At 41.2% G+C, this 24260-nt stretch overlaps 1 protein-coding gene across 6 annotated transcripts in view; it reads right to left on the minus strand.

The window, feature by feature from the left end:
• Positions 1-24260, minus strand: part of Sgcd (sarcoglycan delta) — a 959917-nt gene that overhangs the window by 160543 nt on the left and 775114 nt on the right. For 5 of the 6 annotated variants that reach the window (XM_004836500.3, XM_021240731.2, XM_087194523.1 and 2 more), the window contains 2 exons: positions 6133-6220; positions 217-336 (listed from right to left, as the gene is read on the minus strand). In XM_004836500.3, coding sequence (XP_004836557.1) covers positions 217-336; positions 6133-6220 — 208 coding nt within the window. The remainder of the gene's footprint in view (positions 1-216; positions 337-6132; positions 6221-24260) is intronic. The other variant, XM_087194525.1, reaches the window with a different exon arrangement.

Genomic DNA, 24260 nt, shown 5'->3' on the forward strand with positions numbered 1-24260 from the left:
CACACTAATCACATTCATGAGGGCTCCACTCTCAGGACCTAATCATCTTGCAAAGCCACCACCTGCACATGTCACATTGGGGGTTAGAATTTCAACACACACATTCTCCTGGGGGTGCGGGGTGGAGGGGACAAGCACCCCATCCATACCACCATAGTTTTCCTTAAAAATACATATGGTAGCCTAAGACCAATTACATGATGAAAATTTCATTACCTAAAACTCTTAATCTCTCAGCTCCTACCACCACTTCCTTGTCATCTGCAGAGAAGAGCAATTTTCCAGAAACTGTTTTTACTTCAAACTTTTTGCCATAAGCTTCTACAGCTTTTGGACCTAAAAGGGAGAGACAGAGAGAGAGAGAGAGAGAGAGAGAGAGAAAGAGAAATCAGAAATGCATTAGTCTCATTGCATTTGACTACAAAAAGCTTTTCATAGAACATATACGTCTGACAAGATTGGGTTGGACTTTAATGTCAAGTGGATTGGTTTTCAGAAGCCAACCGTGCAAATCAGGCACTTCACTTGAGTCATATTCCGTCAATTATTTTTAATCATATGCTCTCAGGCTATGATTTTAAAGACCATCATGTTCTCCTTCCAAAGTAACGGCTGAATGAAATGCCCCTCTGCTAACCATCAAATTAATGTCAAACAGGGGTAGAGTTTTGGTTGAATGCTCCCAGGCCCATGAGGCTCACCATTCCTTCGGGCAACTGCCTGTCCTTAGCAGCCCTCCCTGTCAGGGCTCCTCTGATTCCTGCTGCAATCTGTTTCCTCCTGTACTATTGACCCACTGGCTGCATTCGACACCAAGATAAGTCTATTTCCCGGCAGAAATGGCTATAATATACTGGAATTAATTGCCTTAGATGTTGTCAAATCTTTTATGCTAGAAATTCTCTCAATAAAAAAATTAATTTAGTTTATCATGTGATGAGAGCTGCTGTTCCTGCAGGTGGGTTGTCTAGAGTGGTACAGAAGGAAGGCAAGGCCTCTGATCCCATCACATCTATATTCTGATGGAGACTGATATAAATTTAACAATTCATTAATAAGTGATTCAAAAAAATCACACAAAGTTTTAGATACTACATAAAAAGTAAAACAGGTTCGTGTGTTAGAAAATTTCTAAATGGAGGATTCATTTCAGTCTGTCCGAGCTGGTATTTCATGTGACTTTCAAAATTTGGTCTACAGAAATATATCAGAATAACCCATGGGTGTAATTATCCTCAGTTAACCTAGCTCTGATCAAGAACATTTTTTTATTTTGATTGAGAAATTCTTACAGTTAAACTTGATAGAGGCCAACATCTTATATTTTCCCCAAATTATATAAGAAATTCGGATATACCATATTGGTTTTGTTTCAGGAATTTTTTTCAAGAGAATATTACTAAATACTAAGTTGTAATGAAAAGGGCCTCAAGGCCTACCAGCCAGAGTCCACCAGGATTGCATGTGCAGGTGAGCAGGCTGGCTTTATCCTCAGCGTCAGGGGACAAAGACACACCATGGGCAAGCACGGAGCCTCTCAGTAAGAAGCTATTGAAAGGACTTACTGTTGAGGTGGGGATTTAGCTCAGTGGCATCACACCTGCCTAGAAAGCACAAGGTCCTGAGTTCAATCCCTGGTACCGCAAAAACAAAACAAAACAAAAACAAACAAGAAAAAGGACTCACTGTAGGGTTTGAGCTCATCCTATGGATATTTGTAGGAAAGTTTTAAGGAAGCAAAATGAAGATGAAATACTTTCAGAAAATGAGAGTAATTTTGTGCTTGGGTATCTAAATTAATCTTACCTACAAGTAGAAAAGGCCAGGACAAAACCGAACTGGCAAAGTTTAAGGAAATAACAATCACTTACATTCCATAGGCTAGGAGATATTTGGTGTTTTTTTGTGGTATAGGTAATGTTTTTTAGCCTGAGTTCACAGTTGAGTAGGGGTAGGGGTGTGTGTGTGTGTGTGTGTGTGTGTGTGTGTTCTGTTTCACTGGCTGGATCTATTATGGCCAATGAGTGGCCCTGTCTGGTGATGTTCTGTAAAACTCTTTACACTTAGGTAGGAGAACTCTGACACATGTGGCTGATAGTTCCAGGTCAGCCCCTGGCATGGTTTTCGTCTTTGTTAATACCACTGTACTGGTTTAGGAATCAAAAAGACATAAATTATGTTCCAGCTCTCACTTTTTGGTAATGTGACTTTGAGCAAATCATTTGATTTTTCTGAGCTTCCACTTTTTCCACTTATAAAACTGAAATACCATCTACTCCTCTACGTACCTCATAGAAAGGTTGAGAGGATCAAACGGTATTGAATTTGTAGAAAGAACCCTGTGGGTGGAAAAGTGCTGCTCTTGTGGTTATCAGTGTCACTGCCATTACCCATCGTCAGTTTGTTTCTACTTCAGTGGTCACAACTCATTGAGTTATTAATGTGAGTGCTTCTTAGCACACTTTTGCCGTTAACGTAATTGTATCCATCTGGCCGACCCCATCTCTTGCTAGTACATCCAACACTAGCCTTCTGACCCAAAAAAGGACAGTGGAAAGGCTCCTCAATGAGCCAGAGGCTCGAACAGCAAAGACTGCACGGAATTTCCAAGCACTATAGGTGAGGAGAATGAGCAAGAGCCAGGTTGTGGCCTCTTTCAAGGTCACTGCTGAGCTAAGAGCACATCTGAGTCTGGAACCCAGCACTCAGAACTGTTTCCCAGAAGCTATGTGATGTCTATTTATCTAGGAAGGTAAAGAGGAGTCGACTCTACGTGCATACAGCAGCCAGAAGTTGGTGAGCTTTTTGAGGATGAGGGAAAGTAGAAAATCAGAGACAAGGACCAGAGGGAGACTGTGAAAAATGGAGATGTGTGATGAGGGATTTGGATTCAGGGATGGCGAACCTTTTAGAGCTTTCAATGATACAAACAGCCTGCTGCAGCACACGTGCCACAGGTTCACCACGACTGCATTAGGGATTTCTGTGAGGAGCAAGATGTAGTTGTCTTCATGATTGCGTCAAAACTCCAAGTAAAATCTTTATCACTTGTGAATACTTTAAAGACAGTACCTTTTTGAAAGAGAGATAAGGGATGAGGACATAATGAAGTACAGTATTAATGATGAATGAACAAATAAACGAATGACCTGAGAGTGCGCATAGTGTCGGTACATTCTGCACATTTGAGATCCAATCATGTGGCAAAGTAGGGGAAAGACAGAGGAACACAAAGACTTAGACTTTGCCTCCGTTGGCCTGGGTAGGATCGTCAGATACTGACCCATTCCCAGGTATGGACTGATTACTCTGGATTCCTGAATGGTTGGTGACACTTACTGGAAAGCATACTGTAGAAACCACAGCAATCAGAGAGTACAAAGTACAATTAAGTCATCTTGCTTTTCAGGGCTTCACAGAAGACAAAATAGAATTTACCAAAGGCCAAAACCACTTGCATTGCTAAAGTTCAGTAATTGTTAGTTTTAGCCAAAACCCCACAGAGCAGCTGTTGGTTCAGTGGTGCAGACAGCTTGCCCTTTGTGGATTTCACCCAGGGCCGCCAAACTTCCCTGGACTGGGCTGGAAGCTTCAAAAATGACTCTAGAGGGAAATGTAAATGAAGCTGGAGCCTGCTCTGGAGGTCCCTTGGTGAGCCCGTTGTTCCTCTCTGGGGTGGAAAAAAATCACTATAATGTGAGACTAATCCACAGTTAATACCCTCTGTGTATGATAGTCTATGTGGGAAGTACATTTTTAATTAATCTCCTAAACAGGGAGGAGAATTGGAGCCCATTGTGAAGCATCAGCAGCATCCACATCAAGCCACGGCCTGGAATCTGGGAACTGTGGTCACCCAGCCCGATTTCCTCCAAGGGAGTGGCCCCATCTCCAGTCCAGATGGTGCTGTAGAAGGTATCCCTGCCACACCCCTCCTAGGCTGGAGGATTCATTTGGTGTTTGCTGTCACTCCTGATACAATAAGATAGCACTACTGCAGGTCATCCAGAATCATGGGCAAAATGGGAACTCAGAGTCATTGGAAGCATTGTTTCATGCACAAAAGATCATCTGAACATCTAACATTAGCATTTCTAAGGGGCTCTGGAGATGCTTTTTAGGTAAATGGAAGAATCCTTGGATCCAAAGGATTTCCTTAGTAGACCTCATTGCTTATAAGACAAGAGTGATTTGCTTTGTGATAAGTGCACCACCCAGTGAGATGGGAGTTGTAAAGTATTGTCTGCCAAAACTGCGTGTTGCTTTGCACTGTACACATACAGTGAATGTGATGTAAAAGAACTCTGATGGAGATCTTTAGGGTGGTATGCCTCTGTGCGTGTGTTTGTGTTAGCAATCATATTGTGAATACATCTATTATCCTCTCTAGAAATCACCTTCAAAGGCTCCTCTTAGGATTAGAATGGCTTTTTATCCATCTCATTTTTGTATTACTCGACTTGTATTTTGTATTACTCACCTTGAAAGTTAAGGATAGGTGTCTTTAAGCTCCCATGAGAGCCCAATTTTATAATGGGAAACAAAAAGTCAAAGAATATTGAAGGATGAAGGTTGGAGAAAAGAGAGAGAAGAAAGGATAGAGGTGAGAATGGGAAGTCAGAGGAGAGAAAGGAAAGGAAGGGTGAGAAAAACAGGGTGGGATGGAGGAGAGAGGGGAAGAAAAAGGATGGATAAAGAAGGAATAGAAAGCAAGAAATGGAAATGAGAAGGAGGGAAAGAGGATGGGGGGAAAGGGGGGTCAGGGAGAGGGGAACAAGGAGAGAGGGGAAGGATGAGGACAGAGGTAGAGGGAGGAATGGAAAGACTGTCTTGTGACATAATAGGTCATTTGGCCATTTCCAGCTTTATCAAAACAAAAATCTCTCAAGTAAACCAAATCTCCTTCTGCAAATAAATGGCAACTGATCAACAGGCTAAATGCGTTGCTTTGAACGGAAGAATCTGGGAGCTGGAGGTTGGATTTATTTCTCTCCTGGAGGCAATTTTCACACATGCCGTCTAAATCACTGCTTACTGAAGCTGTTTATTTAATTATTTAGCGTGGTGAATGCAAGCCAGATGTTACATAAGCACAGCCAACAATCCAGTTGTGCGCTGGAAGAGCATGTCTGTACATTACAGGCTCTGCTGTGCAGCGGTTCCTCTCGCCTGGTGGATGGTCCAAGTCACCCAGTGGCTGGGAATCTCTAGACCACCATATGTGGTTGTCCTGGGGAGTGCGGCTCTATACCCAGCAGAAAGGACTCTGGGCACAAAAGCGTCTGTTTCCCTGTGGCTTGCTGATTCGTGAGGCTCCAGAAATTTTAGTCACAGTCATGTTCAGGGTTTTGGGCAAGTGGCTTCTCAAAGTCCCATCTGGATACTTCTCACTTAGCCCTGAAGCCAAACAAATGGCTCCATCTGCAGGTGTAACCATGCCATTCGCACATACAACCCCCCCCACGGTGGGCTGCACAGTGCCTGTGTATAGCACGACACTGATCACACTACGTAACACAGCACCATGGCCACGAGGCCCACTGGAATTGTTATCAAGAGTAACCAATCCTGGTTTAAAGTTTTGGAGCTTGCAGCTTAAAACCCAGTGGGTACCTTTCACAGCTGTTAGAAGCAGATCTTCTATTTAAAAAGAACCATGCAAATGTATTTCATGGATACATTTGCATCTTGCAAATACGTTGGGTCCAAAGTGAGCAAGCACATATAGCAAATAGAGCATGGATTCAAATTATCGTTAAAAATCCCTCTAGAACCCCTAAAGAACAGTGTGTGGCTTTGCACATACTCAGCTCCCTGAATCAACTGAACACACCCAGAGTTTCTTTCAGCATTGGAGCAGAGAGCTTTCTTTGCTTGAGAACTAGGTGAAGCAGTTGGCTTGAATTTCGGGGCCATGATCTATGAAAATGGTTTTTTTCTCCTAAGCAGGTATCACTGGATCTACAAATAGGTGTATCCTTTACCATCATGAACTATAAGCTCTATTTTCTTTCTCAACAGAGTAAACATGTTAACAAACCTTCTTTTCAAAGTGTTTCCTTTGACCTTCAAGTCTACATTTTCTGAGTTCCTAATATGAACCAGGCTTTCCTAGGTTCTTTTTTTTCTTACCTGTTATCAGCTGAGTTAGCACTTTAGTCTGATCATTGAGAATGTTCACTGTCACATTTCTGGCAGATTTGAAGTATAGGGCATTACCCTGTAATAAGAACATAGTAGAAACACATGAAAAGGGCAATTTCTAAACTAAAAGAACTGCAACTCTAAATCAGCAAGTGACAGAACTGGTTTTAGCCAAGTTCCAATGGATTCATCTTGAGTTGAAAACCCCAAATGTTTAATGATGTCCACACATGTGAAAATTAGTGGGCATGTACCCCAAATAGATCCTCCAAAACAGGCGTACACACGTACACACACACACACACACACACACACACACACACACACACTGTAGGTTTCTCTGGAAAACACACGAAACACATTATTACCGTTGAGCCAGCAACAACTGGAACACTGAACCCTTTAGGGCTTTGTGAAGACATGAGCTAGCTGTCTGGTTTATAGTTTCTCCAGCAGAACCATGTAGGGTCCGTAGAGGAGGGCAGAAAGCTGGAGTGAAACACCTATAGTCATGGAGTCACTTGTGGGAATGCTCGTTGGACATGGTTGTAGCACAGGCATCTGAAACCCAGCAGATCCATAAACCTCTGCCTTCTTTTCTTCCTTTTATTTATTTTTGTTCATGGGTTTCTTTGCTTCCAGGCACCCTCTGCCACCATCTACTCCCCTCTCCAGCAAAGGCGAGCTGGACACTCCTGAACACGACTCAGAACAGGGCTTGCACTCTTTCTCTGCAGAGGGACTCAGGGCAGATATTTCAGTTATAGAAGTCTCTGCTGTAACTACTCAGCTCTGCTGTGTTGTGCAAAACAGTCCGGACAGCACACAGAATGAGGATAGCCTCGCATTCCAAGAAAAAGTTATCTTTATGAAGAGTGATATTAGAATTCTGCATCATCTAACCTTTTATTTTAAATCTTACATAATCTCAATGTGTCATGATGTATTAGGCTTCCTTTCTTTTATCCTTCCCATCACAATCATTTAAAAATAATTCTTACTTTGCTGGCAGTATGCAAGGGCTAGTTACAGCCCAAAGGCCATTACTTGCTAACCTCTGCTTTAGAAGTTCTCCTTTTCACCAAAATCTGCCACCATCACGCAGTCCTTATTAGAAAAACAGAATCTGGCAGTGACTTCTGTCTTTGCAAACCTGTCACCACATGGTATATACCTGTCTGAACATTCAGTTCAACATCTGTATGCTAAGTCTGTCCAAATAAACTCAGACACTGTCCTAACAAGAGAAGCAAAACTCAATCTTTACCTTCAATATCTTACTTTCTACCAGGGACAACTATGTTAGGCAGTGAATATGAGGAGCAATTAGGCAGCTACAACATGCTTAGAGACATTCCAGAGGAGGAATAAACATTTGTGCAGACCCTAGTGAAGAATATATGTGTGTATGATTTTACCAAGTTGAACTGAAAGACAAAGGTCATGAAGAAGGCAAGGATGGGCTGGGTTTCCAATATCTTTCTCCTTTTAAGTTTTTTTTTTTTGGTACTGGGGATCGAACTCAGAATCTTGCACTTACCAGGAAAGTGTGGTGCCACTGAGCTAAATATCCGGCCATCTTTCTTCTTTTAAAACTGGCGAAGCTAAGGCCTGGATTAGGGAGCCCAGCCTAGCACCTGCATACGACTTTCATAGTGGCGGAGAGGAAATGGAATGGCAGCTACCATACACTAACAGTCTGGAGCCTCAGTCTTCCTCATCTGAGGTTAACTGCTCAAGTGGATGGCCAATGCCTATAAGCCATCCAAGCCCCGAGTCATCAGAGAACCTTGAGTGTGAGCTACTGTCCTACAATGGGGAAAGGGAGTGACTTCTGAGGTATCAGGTAATGACTGATTCAGTATAACCCCCACAGTTTACAATGAAATCCCCCCCTTGAAAAAAAAGGTGCTTCTTCCTTCATTTTTGAAATTGGATTGGGAAAGAAGTGCCTTTAATATAATAACGTCATATTTTTGTTCCAAACACAAGGAAACAAACATTAGCCTAAAACAGTTTGTCATTGTTTCAGAGTCCTCAGCAACTCTATTTAAAACTTCAAAGCCATTCAAAGGAAGTTCGAATTCAGAACTTGGAATCAGGACAGGTGACTGTATGTTTCTAGAAGTTCACATACTTCATATATTCAGCAACCTTGCACTGCAGAGAAGACTGGCTTGGAATCAGAAAACTGGACAAATCCCCCTAGCATTGACTCTTGGGAAGCCTTGGGCAACTGAGCTCACTGCTGTGTGCTTGATTCTTTGCATTTCTTAGCATCAACACCAACATCGATATGGAGCTCACCACTCCAGGGAAGGAAGGCTCACTGTGTGCCAGGGAAGCCACAGGAGATCTGGAGGTCAGCGAATTTCCACTCCCACCTCTACCGCTTGCAAGCTATGTGACTCTGAACAGGTTACTGAAGCATCTCAAGTCTCTATTTCTTTACTTTTTGGTGCAAATATTAAATTCTTAAATTCTTGAGATGTGTTTATTACTAAAATTTTTAAATTTCACATGTAATTATGAAAAGACATATGGTCCATTGTCTGGCACGCATTAAGTCCTTAGTAATTTTAGGGCAAGGAAAGGAGGGGAAAAAGGAAGCAGTGAATGATACAAAAGGAATAGAGGAGAAAAGGGGGAAGAAAGAGGTGGGGAAGAAGGAAAAGAAGGGGAGAAGTTGAGATGTAGAGAAATGATTCAGATTTTTCCAACCTATCTGTAGAGTCAAACAGGGGTTCCTTACATTTCCAACAGTCTCTGTTTCCATCTTTCAAAGGGTCTCTTCCTATATGTCAGTAGCTCACCATTGTCTTTCAAATCCTGGTCCCTTCAAATACTACCTGCTGGTCCTTACTAGTATTCAAATAACTGTCATCTAAAAATCTCCTAACAGCTTTGCCCAACATTTACAGTGAGAAATTGTAATAAAACCATTTATTGTTTCATTACGTCAAAAATATTATAGTTTAACAATAATTGTTCTAGTATGCTAACACCCTGCAAAACAGAATCTTTGCTACATCAAGGTTTAAGCAATGAACCTCACTCTCATGTGGGACAGGTTGCTATATCCTCAGGTACACATATAACACAAAGATTACTAAGAAGAAAGGTCAACCCAGCTACCATGTGAAGAGCTTCATAGGGTGGCTGGGTCTCTGTGATTTTTTAGTTTGCTCTCTGACTTTTCCTACTAAGACAGGAAGGCTAAAGCAGGAAAACCTACTAAGACGAAACTAGAAAAATACCAGCCAAGCGAAGCATCCTTGAAAGCCTCTTCTGTCTGAGAACAAGGGAAATACTCTTATGTCTGAAGAGAGGCTACCTTCTGCCGTGGCATCCTCTTCTTACTTCCCAGCACTCTCTCCCACCCACCACTGTGACTCTCTGAGCTCAGGGAAGTCTTGGAGAACAAGGGCTTTGCAGGTAGCTGCCCGGGGCTCAGATCTGCTGGAGGAAAGTCACCTGGCAGATCCTCACCTGAGGATGCAGGTCACTCAAGTCAGTGTGCAGCCAATCAACCTGCAATTCTTCTGGACGAAGGGCCAGTGCATGGGAGATACAGAAAGCAGAGGACTCACCATCCTCCCTGGTGGAGGGAGAAGGAGAGTCCATGTCCACACTCCTCTCAAATAACTAAAGTACATTTGGTGCTGGAATTCTCAGCATACAAATATTTTGATGGAAATGAATCATAAATATCAGTGTTTCTTTAAAGCAGAATAAACAGAAGGGCCTCAAACCTTTTCCTGATGACCTGGAGTCACTGAAATGAACAGTATTTATTCCACTGTGTCCTCCAGGGCTACTACGTGCATGTGGCTATTTGAACACTAAATGCTCCAGCATACTGACATTTAAAAATTATTTTATCTGATTTTTTGGAAAATGTATTATTTATTCTTATATCAAATCAGAATGTGTAAATGTCAAATGCTACAAGCCTTGTAATGAAGAGCAGCAATTCACACCTCTCACCATTGCAAGAGTTTTCAACTGGTCTAGGTGATTCTTCAGGTGATTCTCTTCCTGAGCCTGAAATATGCTTCTGTGCCACCTCCAGCTTTACCAACTTTAGAAGTCACCCATTTGATTTCTCCAATGGTATATACTTCATGTAACTTTGGTGAAGTCAATATTCATAATTTTACTTGGTTCGACTCATTCCACACCCTGGACTTAAGACCTACAAGGGCCTCAATTCCTGAGCACTGCCAGGGCTCTGGATTTTCTCATTTCTCTTTTGCTTCCCTCATTGAAAGATTGTGGATTCTGGTTTTACCAGGTCAACTACCTGTCATGTACCCACTTATAACCTTAAATATTTTTAATGATATTTCTTGTCTATTATCTGTTTTTCCTTTATGACCCTCTGAATTTACTTCTCCCCCATTTCTGTCTCTTTCAGTGGGGATTTTGAAGGAAGCAGGCCCTATGATTCCTCACAGGTATTCTTTTATGTACCTCTAGATGAATCTCATACAATTGCCTTCTTAAGAGAAAAGCTGGTTAAAACTGTGTATATCTAGAGCAGGGAGTGACCAGTCCAGGACCCAAGAGCTTCTCTTAAGCATTCTCCGTACATTAATGTCAGATGTGGAACAAGTCAGATTTTGTTCTGGGATCTGGAGAATGGCAAGCATAAACAACCTTTATCTTTAGGAAGCATATAGCTCAACAGGAGACTGAGTTAATGCAAAATAACGACCGCAACCATGTGACAATATTTCAATCAATATTTATGCTCTCCTGGTATGAAAGGCACAGATTTTACTATTTGCATTTCATCACACCCATATCTCCAGGGTGTTTTGACATGACATAGCGGCCAGAAGTTTCTTATCTTGATAATCCCACACTATAGCATATTTTCTTTCTTTTTTTTTTTTTTTGTAGCATATTTTCATTGCCCTTGGAGGAGCTAACAATCTGCTCTGGGAATTGAGATAAATAGAAAACACAAGATTGTGCACAAACAACTTCTACACACAGGAAGGCTTTGAACTCTCGGTGTGAGGGAAGTTCAGAGGGCGAAGGAGTTGGCATGGCTGGAATCCTAAAGGCAGTCTTGTCGAGGAGATCTGCACTGGCTTTTGTCCTTTGGTCCTAACACAAGCCCACAACAACTTTATTTCTACCTCACACTCAGGTAGGTTCCAATGAAGGCTGGCCTCGTGGGCTGGGATGCAGAGTGCAAGCTCAGGAGTCAGGCAGATTGGGCCAGGGTCCCAGCTCCACTTCATTGGTAACTACATGGCCTTGAGTACATCATTGCTGTTTCTATGAAGTTCAAGGCTATACATAATGGTGATCAAAGCAAAAGAAATGTGTGTAAAATGCCTGCACACGGGCTACAAAATTGCTTCAAAATTATTAAGGAAACACACAAAACTGCCTCAAGAGGGCTCCTTAGAGAAATGGCTGACCTACTATTGGAGCAAGAAATATACAACATGTTCTTGGAACATCTATAATGTCAGAAAAAATGCCCTCAGCAAACAGATAAAATCCCAAACCCAACAGTGATGGGGGCATGTCCAAGAAGAGTCCATACAAATATAAATAAACGAATAGCTACATAAACAGGGAAGAATAGCTAAATATTCTGTGGGGAAGAATTCCAGATAATGTACATAGATAACTCTTCATTCCTTAAGGTAGTCACTGCAGGGTCTCATTTAAAAATAGAACAGTATAGAAAAAGAGATATGAGAATAGCTTCACAGCTGAGAAATATGACAAACACTACCTTAGCCAGGTGGACAAGGTCAACAAACATGAACACTGATAAATTATATTGGAAGCAGATGTCCTTGACATGCTGAAATAAAAAGGCACCTTACCTCTGTGTACTTCTTCAGAAACCAGAACCTATCAAATCGTAAGGAGAAATCTGAGTTAAAGGCTATTTTATCAAGTAACTAACCAGCACTGCTCACAAATGTTATGGTCATCAAAACCAAAGAAAATCTGAGACACTATAAACAGCCAAGTGGAGACCAAGGAGATAACAGGACTAAATTCCTACAGGTATCTGGAATGGGGTCCTTAGACAAAGGATGTTAAATAAAAACTAAAGTAATCTGAAAAAGGTTGTGCTTCAGCTAATAATATTAGTAATATATCATTATCACTTCATTAAATGTGGTAAAATATAATTACTAATATTAGGTGTTAAAAGGAAAGTCTGGGATACATGGGAACACTCTATACTACCTTCATAACTGCTTTACAAACATAGAACTATTGTATATATTTTTTTAAGTGTTTTGAAAATTATATGAAGGCTGCCAAATTCTAAGATCCAGAATTTCAGAAAGAGACCTTGGAAGAATTGTGATATATCACAGATGAGTAATTCCACATTTGGTGTGATCACACTAGGAAATTCTCCCTTACACGGAAACAAAAAATTGAGAAAAAAATTGACATAAACTCAGACTTGTCTTTCCAATCAGTTCCAAAGTGTTAAATTTTTCTTTTTTTAAAATTTATATATTAACTGGTACATTTTAGGTATACAATACATTTACATTTATCATTGGGTGCTTGTACCTGAACATGATGGATCTTAGTTACTTTTTCCCCATTACCTATGTGCCCTTCCCTATTTACATAGACTTTGTTTCCATTTTTTTTTCTTTCTCATAATTTTTCCTTTCCTATCTTCCCTTTCCTCTCCCGCCACCCCTCCACCTTTTGGACCTTTTCCTGTTTCAAATTATCAATTATTCGTTTTAATCATTTTCATCCTTATTTACACTTTCAGTTTCTCACACTAAAGATACTATTTGATATTTACACATATGTGTCCTATTTATAGGGTTAAATTTTTCTTCAGCAAGTATTTGATGCTTCTATTATTATCACTGTTATTTTTTATGAGATCCTTTAAACTGGCTCTGGGTTGACCCTTTGGAAAGCCTAAGTTATTTAGAAACAGTACTGTTCTATGGTTATTTCTGGTTTTCCTTGGGGCACCATTTTTAATTATGTAGATGAATGGGTTTTTATTGTTTTGAGTATTTTCCCCCCAGTGGGGAATAAGGAAAATACACTGTGAGCTATGGACTCAGATCAGCTGGGAAATTGTCCAGTTTGTCCACCATAGCATTGTAGTTCAGGCACTCTGCTCTATGCCCAAATTTGGGAGCATACTGGTCTCTCTACAATTTGCTAAGTCAAGCTGCTCTGTCTCAAGGCTTCCCTTGAGACATCATGTGGACATGTCAATGTTGCCAGAGGACTGCCAGCTTGTCTTGGGCCCAGGGTGTTCCTGGCATCCATTAGGTTTTCAATAAATATTTGTTGAATAATCAAATGCTCAGATCAAATTAAGAGTCAACAGAGAGGGAGAGTTATCAACAAAAGAAATAATTAAATGAGGGCTGAAAGTAACTGTCCAAGAGTTTCCAAAAGGCAAGCCATGAAGCATGAGTGATGTGATAATCTGAACACGGAAAAATGAGGGGAAAGGAGGTAGTATAGATATTTAATCAATAATTCAGCCCAAAGAACTATAGGGATATAAATGGGGCTTGAGCTACTGAGTTTCTGGGACACAGGGAGAAGCAGTACTAGCAATTTTTACCTCAAATTGTTTAGGAGGTAATAGTTCCATGCCAGTAATCTTTCTTGAGCATGGTATACCCACCTGTGATGTGGTGTCACAGGAGCCTTCTTTCAACTGCCACAGATCAATCCATTTCACTAACATTTTTTTTCTGTTAAATTCTTTTATTGGTACATTGTAGGTATACAACAAAATCACATTTCTCATTGGGAATTGTACCTTTACATAATGCATCCTGGTTCTTATTTTTTCCCCATTCCTAGACCTCCCTTCATGCCCTCCACCCTTCCCTATTTACAAAGACTTTATTTCCATTTTTTAAATTTCTCAGCATTTTTCCTTTCCGGTCTTTCCTTTCCCCTGCCCTCCCCACTACCCCTACCCCTTTGGACCTTTTCTTCCTATTTTGCATTATCGATTATTCATTCTAATCATTGGTACATTTTAGGTATACAATATAATGACATTCATCATCGGAAATTTGCACCTTTACATAACCTCTCTTGGTTCTTATTTTGCACCCTTGCCCAGCCCTCCCTTCAACCCCTCCAGTCCTCCGTATTTACAAAGATTTTGTTCCTATTTTTCGATTTTCTCATATTAATCCCATTCCCTTCTATCCTTTCCCTTAGCCCTCCCACTTCCTTCCCCTTTGCCCCTTTTCTTCCTATTTCACATGACCTATTATACATTTTAGTCCTTATTTACACTTTCAGTTTCTCACACTACAGAAACTATTCGGTATTTATACATGTGTGTCCTATTTATTTCACTTAAGAGTATGGCCTCAATGTGCATCCACTTAGCTATAAATGTCTCTAATTTCTCATTTTTTATAGCTGAGTAGTACTCCATTTTATAAAAAAACCCCCACATTTTCTTTATCCAGTCTCCATTTGATGGGCATTTGGGCTGCTTCCAAGTTTTAACTATCACAAACTGTGCTGCTATGAACATGGGTTCACATATATCAATATGGTATGATTCTTTTAATTATTTGGGAAAGATCTCCAGCAGTGGAATAGCGGGGTCAAATGGGTCTTCCAGTCCTAGCTCTTTGAGATATATCCATACTGATTTCCACAGTGGTTGCACCAGTCTACACTCCCACCAGCAGTGGAGCAGGGTTCCTCTTTCCCCACAGCCCTACCAGCATTTGTTATTGGTTGATTTCATGATAGCAGCCATTCTTTCTGGAGTGAGGTGGAATCTCAGCATTGTTTTCATTTCCATTTCCTGAATGACCAGTGATGTTGAACATTGTTTCATCAATTTATTTGCTATTTCTACTTCTTTGTGTGAGAAATGTCTGTTCATTTCAGATGCCCATTTTTGGATTGGGTCTTTAAATTTGGGAGGTCTGATCTTTTTAAGTTCTTTATAGATTCAAGATAGTAGACCTTTGTCTGAGGAAGAGCAGGTGAAGATTTTTTTTTCCACATTGTGGGTTGCCTCTTCACACTGCTGGTGGTTTCTGTTGCTGTGCAGAAGCCTTTTAATAAGAAGAGATCCCACTTGTTGATTGTTTGTGCTAGTTCATGGGCAACTGAGGTTATGTTCATAAAATCTTTTCCTACACTGATGTCTTCAAGAGTTCTACCTAACCTCTGTTCCAACTGGTTCAGAGTTTCTATTTTAATATTTAGATCTTTAATCCACCTTGATTTTAGTTTAGTGCATGGTGAGAGATATAGGTCTAGTTTTAATCTTTGGCAAGTTGAAGCCCAATTTTTCCAGCACCATTTATTAAAGAGGCTATCTTTCCTCCAGTGAGGGTGTTTGGGTCCTTTATCAAAGATGAGATGGCTGAGTGTGTCTGGCGTTGTTTCTGCATCTTCTAATCTGTTCCACTGGTCCTCAGGTCTGTTTCTTTGCCAGTATCATGCTGTTTTTATCACAGTAGCTTCGTAGTAGAGTTGCAGGTTGGGGATTGTGATACCCCCTGCCGTGTCTCTGCTACCTAGAATTGCTTTTGTTATTCTGGGTCTCTTCTTGTTCCAAATGAATTTTTGGATTGTTTTCTCAAGGTCTATAAAGTATGCTGCTGGGATCTCAATTGGAATTGCATTAAATCTATAGAGCAGTTTTGGAAGTATGGCCATTTTCACTCTATTAATCCTTCCTACCCAGGAGCAGGGGATGTCTGTCCATTTTCTGATATCATCTTCAATCTCTCTTTTCAGAGTGCTATAGTTTTCAGAGAAGAGGTCTTTGATTTCTTTTGTTAGGTTGATTCCTAGGTATTTCAGTTTTTTGGATGCTATTGTGAAAGGAATTATTTGCCCTATTTCTCTCTCAGTGAGGCTGTCATTGGTGTAGAGGAAAGCTATTGATTTTTGTGTGTTGACCTTGTAACCAGCTACTTGACTGAATTTGGTGATTAAGTCTAGAAGACTTTTGGTGGAGTTCTTGGGGTCTTCTATATAGAGTATCATGTCATACTTCGAAGGAACAACTCTTGGCTTCATGGATGTTTTGTATCATTCTCTTAGTCTCCATTGAATTGATTTCTCCTCTGATCTTTATAATTTCCTCCCTTGTATGAGCTTTGGGGTTGTCCTGCTCTTCTTTTTCTAGAAGCTTGAGATTCAGCTTCAGGTTGTTTAATTGGGCTCATTCTGTTTTCCTAATATGCGTATTCACTGCTATGAGTTTCCCTCGAAAGACTGCTTTCATTGTGTCCCATAGATTCCGAAATGTTTTATTGTCATTGTCATTTAATTGAAGGAATTGTCTGATTTCTTCTTTAATTTTCTCTGTGACTCATTGGTTATTCAGAAGTGTTTTGTTCAATTTCCACATATTTATGAAATTTTTTGAGTTTCTTTTGCATGGCTCTCCAGTTTCATCGCACTATGGTCTGATAATATACAGGGGATAACTTCAATTCCTTTGCACTTACTTAAATATGTTCTATGTGTGAGTATGTGGTCTATTTTGGAGAATGACCCATGTGCAGCTGAGAAGAATGTGTATTCTGATTTTGTGGGGTGGAAGACTCTCTAAACATCTGTTAAGTTCATTTGTTCAAGAGTTTGATTGAGTTCTAGTATTTCATTACTTTTTTGTCTAGTTGATCTATCTATTTGTGACAGTGGGGTGTTGAGGTCCCCCACTACACTTGTATTAGTGCATATATGACTTTTCACGTCCATTAGTATTTGTTTTATGTAGTTGGGTGCACTAGTGTTTGGTGCATAGATATTTATGATTTCATGTCTTCCTCTTGGATTCTTCCCTTTACAAGGATGTAGTGTCCTTCTTTGTCTCTCTTAATCAGTGCTGGTTTGAAATCTACTTGATCTGCCAAGAGGATAGCTACTCCTGCTCTTTTTTGGGTTCCTGTCGCATGGAGTATTGTTTTCCACCCTTTAACTTTCAGTCTATGAGTTTCCTTCTGAATTGTGTTTCTTGTATGCAGCATATTGTTGGATTTTGCCTCTTGACCCATTCTGCCAGTGTATTTCTTTTGATTGGTGAATTGAGACCATTAACATTGATGGTTATAACTGAAACATATTGACTTGTCATTGCCATGACTTTTTCTTTTTGTTCGGTTCTCCCCCTTTCCATTTAATTTCTTGTCATGCCAGATGGGTTCATTCTGCTTTGCTTCCTGGGGTTGTGATCCTCAATGTCTGTTCCTAGGCTATTGTGTAAAATTCTTTGGACTGCTGGTTTGGTATTCATGAAGTTCCTAAGGTGCTCTTTGTCATGAAAGTATCTTATTTCTCCATCCATTTTGAAAGATAGTTTTGCAGGGTACATCAATCTGGGTTGGAGGCTGTTTTCTTTTAGGGCTTGGAATATGTCACTCCAAGCTCTTCTTGCCTTGATGGTTTGTGTTGAGAAGTCTGCTGTGATTCTGATGGGCTTTCCTTTGTATGTGATTTGTTTCTTTTCTCTAACTGCTTGTAGAACTTTGTTCTTCTGTTGTGTTTCTGGAATCTTAACAATTAGATGCCTACGTGTGGATTTTTTTTTTGATCAAGGCTATTTGGACTGCTATATGCCTCACTTATCTGTATGTCAAGCTCTTTTCCCCTGCTTGGGAAGTTTTCTGCCATTCTTTCTGTGAAGAGATTTTTTTATGTCCATCTGCAATCTCTCCTGTTTCTTCATTGACTCCAATCAGTCTTATGTTATTCTTCTTTGCATCACCTAGCAGCTGCTGGATTGATTTCTCATGTTCCCTTATAATTTGGAAGCAATTTTTCTTTTCCTGGTCACTAATTGCAATCTTATCTTCTATATCTGAAATTCTGTCCTCACATTGGCTCATTCTGCTGTGTAGACTTTCAATGGAGTTTTTCATGTCCTGGAAATCGATTTGCATCTGTTTTATGGATTCCATTTGTTTCCTATGTTGGGATTCCATCATGTTCCTGAGCTCCTCTCTAGATTTATTAATCATGTCTTGCACTAGGAGCACAACTTCTCCTGTTATCTGAGAAATTATTTCTGATTTCATTTTTTCCAGATGCCCTTTTGTTGCCAGTTCAGTGGGTCCAGGTGGTTGAGTATCAGAGTATTCCATCTCATTTCCCTTTGGGGTTGCTGTTGGTGATGTGGAAGTCTGGTTTTGAGACTTATTTATGTGTTTTCTCATTTCAACTGGGGGGTGGGGTTCTGTTGGCACCTACAGGGATTACCTCCTCTGAGCTGGGAGAGGTGGGACAGGGGCCAGGAGCAGCGGTAGGGATGGTGGCCCAAAAGCTCTTTCCTCTGGGCTGGGAGTAGCAGGAGGAATGCTAGCCAGGAAGCCCCTTCCTCTGGACCAGAAGCAGTGGGACGGCCACTCAGAAGCCCCTACCTCTGGGCTGGGAGTGGCAGGAGGGATGGTGGCCCAGAAGTCCCTTCCTCTGTGCAGGGAACAGCATTACAGAAGGTGGCCCAAAAGCCCTTTCCTCTGGGCTGGGAGCAGCCGGAGGGATGGTGGCCAGGAAGCCCCTTCCTCTGGACCAAGAGCAGTGGGATGGCGGCTCAGAAGCCCCTACCTCTGGGCAGGGAGCGGTGAGACTCAGTACTGTGGTCTGGTGGTCCAGTGTCCTCTGCGTCTTTGTAGTGTGGAACCAGGTGGCTGTACAGAGCAGTGGGAGGGAGTCCAGTGGATTGTTGCCAGGGCGCGGGCTGATTCGGCATGTTCCATGTGACTCGCCACCTCGGTAGGGTATCTGCAGACCTGCCTGTCTGCAGCGGGCTGATTCCTCCATTAACATTTTAAAAGTATCTTCTAAGCACAAAGTACTGGGCCAGTGGATAAGTAGGTGTCCTCTGATCTTCTAGCAGAGATCAATCCAGGAGGAATGGAGCCTTAACTAAGACTTCCATAGATAACTACATAAGTACAACTGCAATGTGTGTGAGGAAGGCTAGGAGAAGGTGAACTCAGCACATGCAGGTAGGGATGCTGTAATTCAGGTGTTCAGGACAGGCCTTTCTAAGGAAGAGACATTGTAGCTGAGATCACAGGGATGACAGAGATCAGTTAGCTGACCCAGAGGGGAAAGAACTTTCACACAGAGCAATTGATGGTGTAGAGTGGTTCCAAGGCACAAAGGAGCTTAGCATATTTGAGAGACCAAGGAAAGGCCAATGTGGGTGAAACTTGACAATCAATGGAGAAATGAAAATTTGTTAATACTCTCTGTGCTGCCCTTGCTGAATGTTTAAATTTGACGCAAGAAAATTAATTTGCTTTTCTTTATGGACGATGCCTTGGGATTTCATCAAGAAATCCTTTGCTTTCCTTTATCTTTTCTTATATTGAAATTTGAGTTTCATTTTCCATATCAAGTATTCCCCCTGGTATTCATTTTCCCAAGTCGTTAAGTAGGAATATAAGTGAAAACCTTTTTACTCAACACTGTCCACCAAACGGCTGGCATTTCCCACTAATATTTGGTGTCACTTCTGTTGCATTAATTCCCAGGCATACATAAGTCTATTTTAGAGCCATTGTAGTCTGTTCTGTTGTCTATCTGTGCACCAATACCATATTTATTTTCTTGTGACTGAGATAAGTCTAAACATCTGTAAGTCTAGCTACCTACTTTTCTCTTATATGTAGACCATTTTAAGGGTTTTAAACATTCTCCAAACACGAGAAGTCACTGAAGGACTTAAGCATGACAATGATTTGAGCTGATTTTCATTTAAATATTGTATGGTCTTTATGTTACTACAACAAAACACCCAAGACTAGCTACCAAGACTATCCAAGCTACCCAAGACTAGCCCACAGCTTTGGAGTGTTAAGCTCAGGATATGGCAGTGACACTGGTTTGGGCTTCTGGTGAGAGCTCAATATTAGAGTGGACACTCATATCTCAAACCATGAAGCAGGGAGAAAGAGAGAGACTGTGGCCCCAGAATTCTCTATGAAGCAGCAATGTAGCTAGAGTTCATGCTGCTTGGGGTGGTCCTTCCATTTGCCACCCTGCAACATGTCTGTGTATGTTAACCTATTCAAATAAAAAATTAAAATGACATACAGAGAAAAATGTAGATAATTATGTTACAGTTATTTATGTATTAAATAAAAATACAGCAATTTACAGTGTCAAAGTAGAAAAATAAAATGACCTATAGAGAAAAATTAAGACAATTTTTGCCTAGATTTATTCATCATATTAAATGCATAGCTTACTATAATTGCACTGTGAATTTTCTGCAACATCTTACAGCTAGAAAAATATGTTTATGGGACCCAGGACCAGGGTACAGGTGCTTTCTCTACTCCATGCCCTCTCATCTGTCTACCATAGAACACAGCAGCATCTCTAGCCATGTGACTGCTTACACACAATTGTACTGAGAGGCCGCAACGGGGGAGATGCATATGGAAACCACTCAATGCGACTTGTGTGTACACACTCAAGCTGCTAGCAAGGCTGCTGCATTCAGATGCACATAAGAAACCTTAGTTCAAAAGAACCATAAATTATCATAATGGCTCATGATAAATTATAATAATACTAAACTGATGTGAGTAAAGGAAATACTAACAATCATATTATTAATAATATTTTTTAAAAGAATTCTTTACAAAAAGTTGTGTTTACAAAAAGAGTGGAACAAACTGAAGATAAAACATTTGTATTTTGAGGCACTCAAATCTTTGGTGTGTTAAAATGGAGTAAATTGTTACAATACTGTATAATTACTCTCTTGGCCAATAGTGCTACCCAAAAATTGCTGTCCCCTCTGCCCCCCATCCCAAAGCTGTTCCACTGCTCTGAGGGCAATGACCTAAGGATTTTCCACTCGGTCCCACCTTCTAAAGGTACAGTGCACCTCCCAGTGCCACCACCTTGGGGCCTAGGCTTTTACAATTGGAACTTTGGCAATGCTACTTTATTCAAACAGGGCAAATATGATCGTCCTGCTTAGTGTGTGGGAATTACCTAGAAAAGGAGCACAGTACTTATATAAAAATTCAGGTGGGGGACTGTTTAGCCACCCAGGTGAGAAATGATGGCAGACTTAATTGGCTTGGAGTTAGATGAAGCAGGGAAATGAAACACGTATTTGTAGAATTGACTGGCATTGGTGATTGATCTGGCTTGGGCGTTAAAAATGGCAGAATCAAGGATAACCCTTGTGTTTCAAGGCAGCACAGAGGTAATAGCCATTGAGCTACAGAACAGTGGGTGAATGAGAGAGTATTTGGAGAGAGAGTTTGGTAGGCATGAGGTTGGGAATTCAGCTTGGAAAATGCTAATTATGAGACATCTAGGGGTCTGATGTACTGGTGTGGCAGAGTTGGCATTTCTTTTGATCCTATATCATATCTTTTAAACTCCATTGAACAGTCACACTGGATACCAAAAACTTCTCTATAAAAATGTTCAAAATTACACTATCTCGGCTGTCAACTTTCATGAAAAAGACTGCATTTCCAAGCTGATTCTTTCTGGCAGCTTAAAATTTGCTTTCTGTTCTCTGTAGGCATCGTCAGTGGGGATCCTATGAGACAGCAGACATATTAAAATGCAATTGTTAACTTGAAGGTAACAATTTCTCAATTCAAATTTCTCATAGTTTGAAGGTTACAAAGACTTTAAACAATCTTAGGAAGTGAAAACTCAATGCTTCTCTCTCTCTCTCTCTCTCTCTCTCTCGTATGTGTGTGTGTGTGTCTCCAAATGCTATGTGGGGACTTAATCTACATATTTAGATCAATGCATAATCAAATGAGAGGGAGACATAAAAATTATAAACTACTTCTAAATTTTCGATCTGAGATTTCTGAAATGCAGTGAACTTCATTGCAGAACAAAAGGCTGGCACATTTTCCTCATTTGGGGTAAGGTCTGATTCAAGGGTTAACTGGAATCCCTGTGGAAAGCCAGAGAGCTCAAGTGATACAGCGTTGCGTGGACTCCAGTCTGTGAAAAGCACAGGTCTAGCCAAGGTGGCTTTTGAAATGTGGCAACAACTAGATGTTTTGTCCTTGCCTGGTGGGCGGAGGGGGAGCCAAGCAGGGCTCACTCACACTCTTATGCTGGGTAGCACAGAGCTAAGAACCATAACGAAGCAGTGAGAGTGGGGATGCAGCCCTATGCTCTATTTACAAAGACAAAGCCAACAGTCCTGTAAAAATCCAAGCTCTTTATGAGATCAGAGGCAGACTGAGACAATCGTGCTTGGCACTGTTCAGTCGGCGCTCAGATACATATTATCTCAGCTAACAATTTCATGCTCACAGCATGTAAAATAACACCCTTGGTAACTGCTTAAATCTTCTGTCAGGTATTTGCTGTGACCTGCAGGAAACTTTTCTGAAACAAAGTAGCCACTTTTATTCAAAAACAAAAACAAAAAGGCCCAAAACTTGCCTTCCTCCAAAAAAAAAAGGTTAGCAAGCCAAAACTTGATGAAATTCAATATACCATCCCCTACCTTCTAGCTCCAAGGTCTACATTAGCATTTTCCTGGCTCTGAGAAGTCTCGCATTAACACAATTTGTTCTCCTTGGGTCCCCAACATAGCCAATATTTATTTAGTCATAGTTTCTTTTACATAAATTACATGTCAACAGGAAATACTACAGGACCCATCTGGGGAACTGCGACCTTACGGATTGCATATATACACAGGTTATGGCTTTCATATATGTTTTCTTCCCTACAACCATACAAGGCTTAAGAGTTCAGCTGTGACAGGGAAGGCTCTGTGTGATGCCTGCTAGATGGCTTAGTGCCTGCAATCCTAGTGAGCTGGCTATTTTACAGATGGGGAGACTGAGGCTAGGAATGGCATGGCTTGCCTGCTGGCACACGTGCTTCCAGACTTATTGCCGTGGAATGTACACATGCTTTAAATGTGAGAGTGGTGGTGATGATGACTTTGGCTCTGGTGGGGACACTTAGGGAAATCCTTGTATGGGGAGAGACTGAAAAAGCCAATAAGCACCGGGATCCTGCATGCAAAGAGGTCACTCCATCTTTTCCCCATACAGCCAAAGCGTCTCATATTAAACCATGACACTCAACAGACACTGAGACCACAATGTGCTTTTTCACATAGAAGGTTGTTGTTCATGATTCAGAAACCGGCACAGATAAACACTGTTCCTCCTCTGATCTTGGCAGCAGAAAGGTCACAGCCCAGAGTTCTCTGACTCTGGCCCACATGCTGCACACAGGGCCCTGCTATGGATATGTCCGTGCCCCCTGCCCCCGCAAGCACCCTCAGACCTGGGAGCAGGCATCTGGACCCTGGGCTGGCCCTCACACATTCCTCCACTCCGTCTGCATAGTTTCCCTCCCTCTCTTAGCATGGGCGTGTTGCTCTGGATATTGACTTTTTTGAGAATGCTGTGCGACATTCTCAGGAGGCCAAAGCATCTCTCCGAAATGTTTGGGTAGAGAAGTTGTGAACCTTTCAGAAAACTGCAAGCTGAGGTCAGAGCTACTAACAAGGAACAAAGACAGCTGCTGCGTAGGTGCGGACTCCTGTTGTGGGAGACACATAATTCCATTTGTGTGAGGAGAAATACATCCATTCTAGTGCTGGCTGACTTGATGGAGGCGTGATCTCATGAAAAATTAGAACGACATCATGACATCAGAACAAACAAACAAATCCCAAACCACTAAGCCTAGGGGCACGGGAGCCTTTCTTTGCAATATGTGCTGTGGTTACATCTGGCTTTGGAAGTGCCACATCCTGAATGGACACTAAGCTTTGCTACTTCTGAATTAGGAGTCCTAGCCCACCTGCCTCAGTTTCCTGAACTGGAAAATGGGGATAATAATGCGTAAAATAGCATTAAACCATAACTCCTTCAGAGCTGAAAAGATGAAATGAGACGGTGTATGTGAGGCATTTAGCACTGTGGTTGTACTTTTCAAGACATATTTTAAAGTAGGGTGTTAAACACTGAGGCCGATGTTTGCTAAATTCTATTGGGCCCATCGAGGTGAGCAGTTCCTGTATTGCACACAGTGTTTAACATCATGATTTTAGGCAGGCAGGCTGGCACCCAGCTCTGTTACATACTAGCTGTGTAAACACAGGGCAGGAGGTG

The sequence above is a fragment of the Heterocephalus glaber genome, unplaced genomic scaffold, assembly GCF_053883595.1.
Source record: "Heterocephalus glaber isolate CG9 unplaced genomic scaffold, H.glaber_assembly_v1.0 deba00001606, whole genome shotgun sequence".
Lineage (NCBI taxonomy): Eukaryota > Metazoa > Chordata > Mammalia > Rodentia > Bathyergidae > Heterocephalus > Heterocephalus glaber.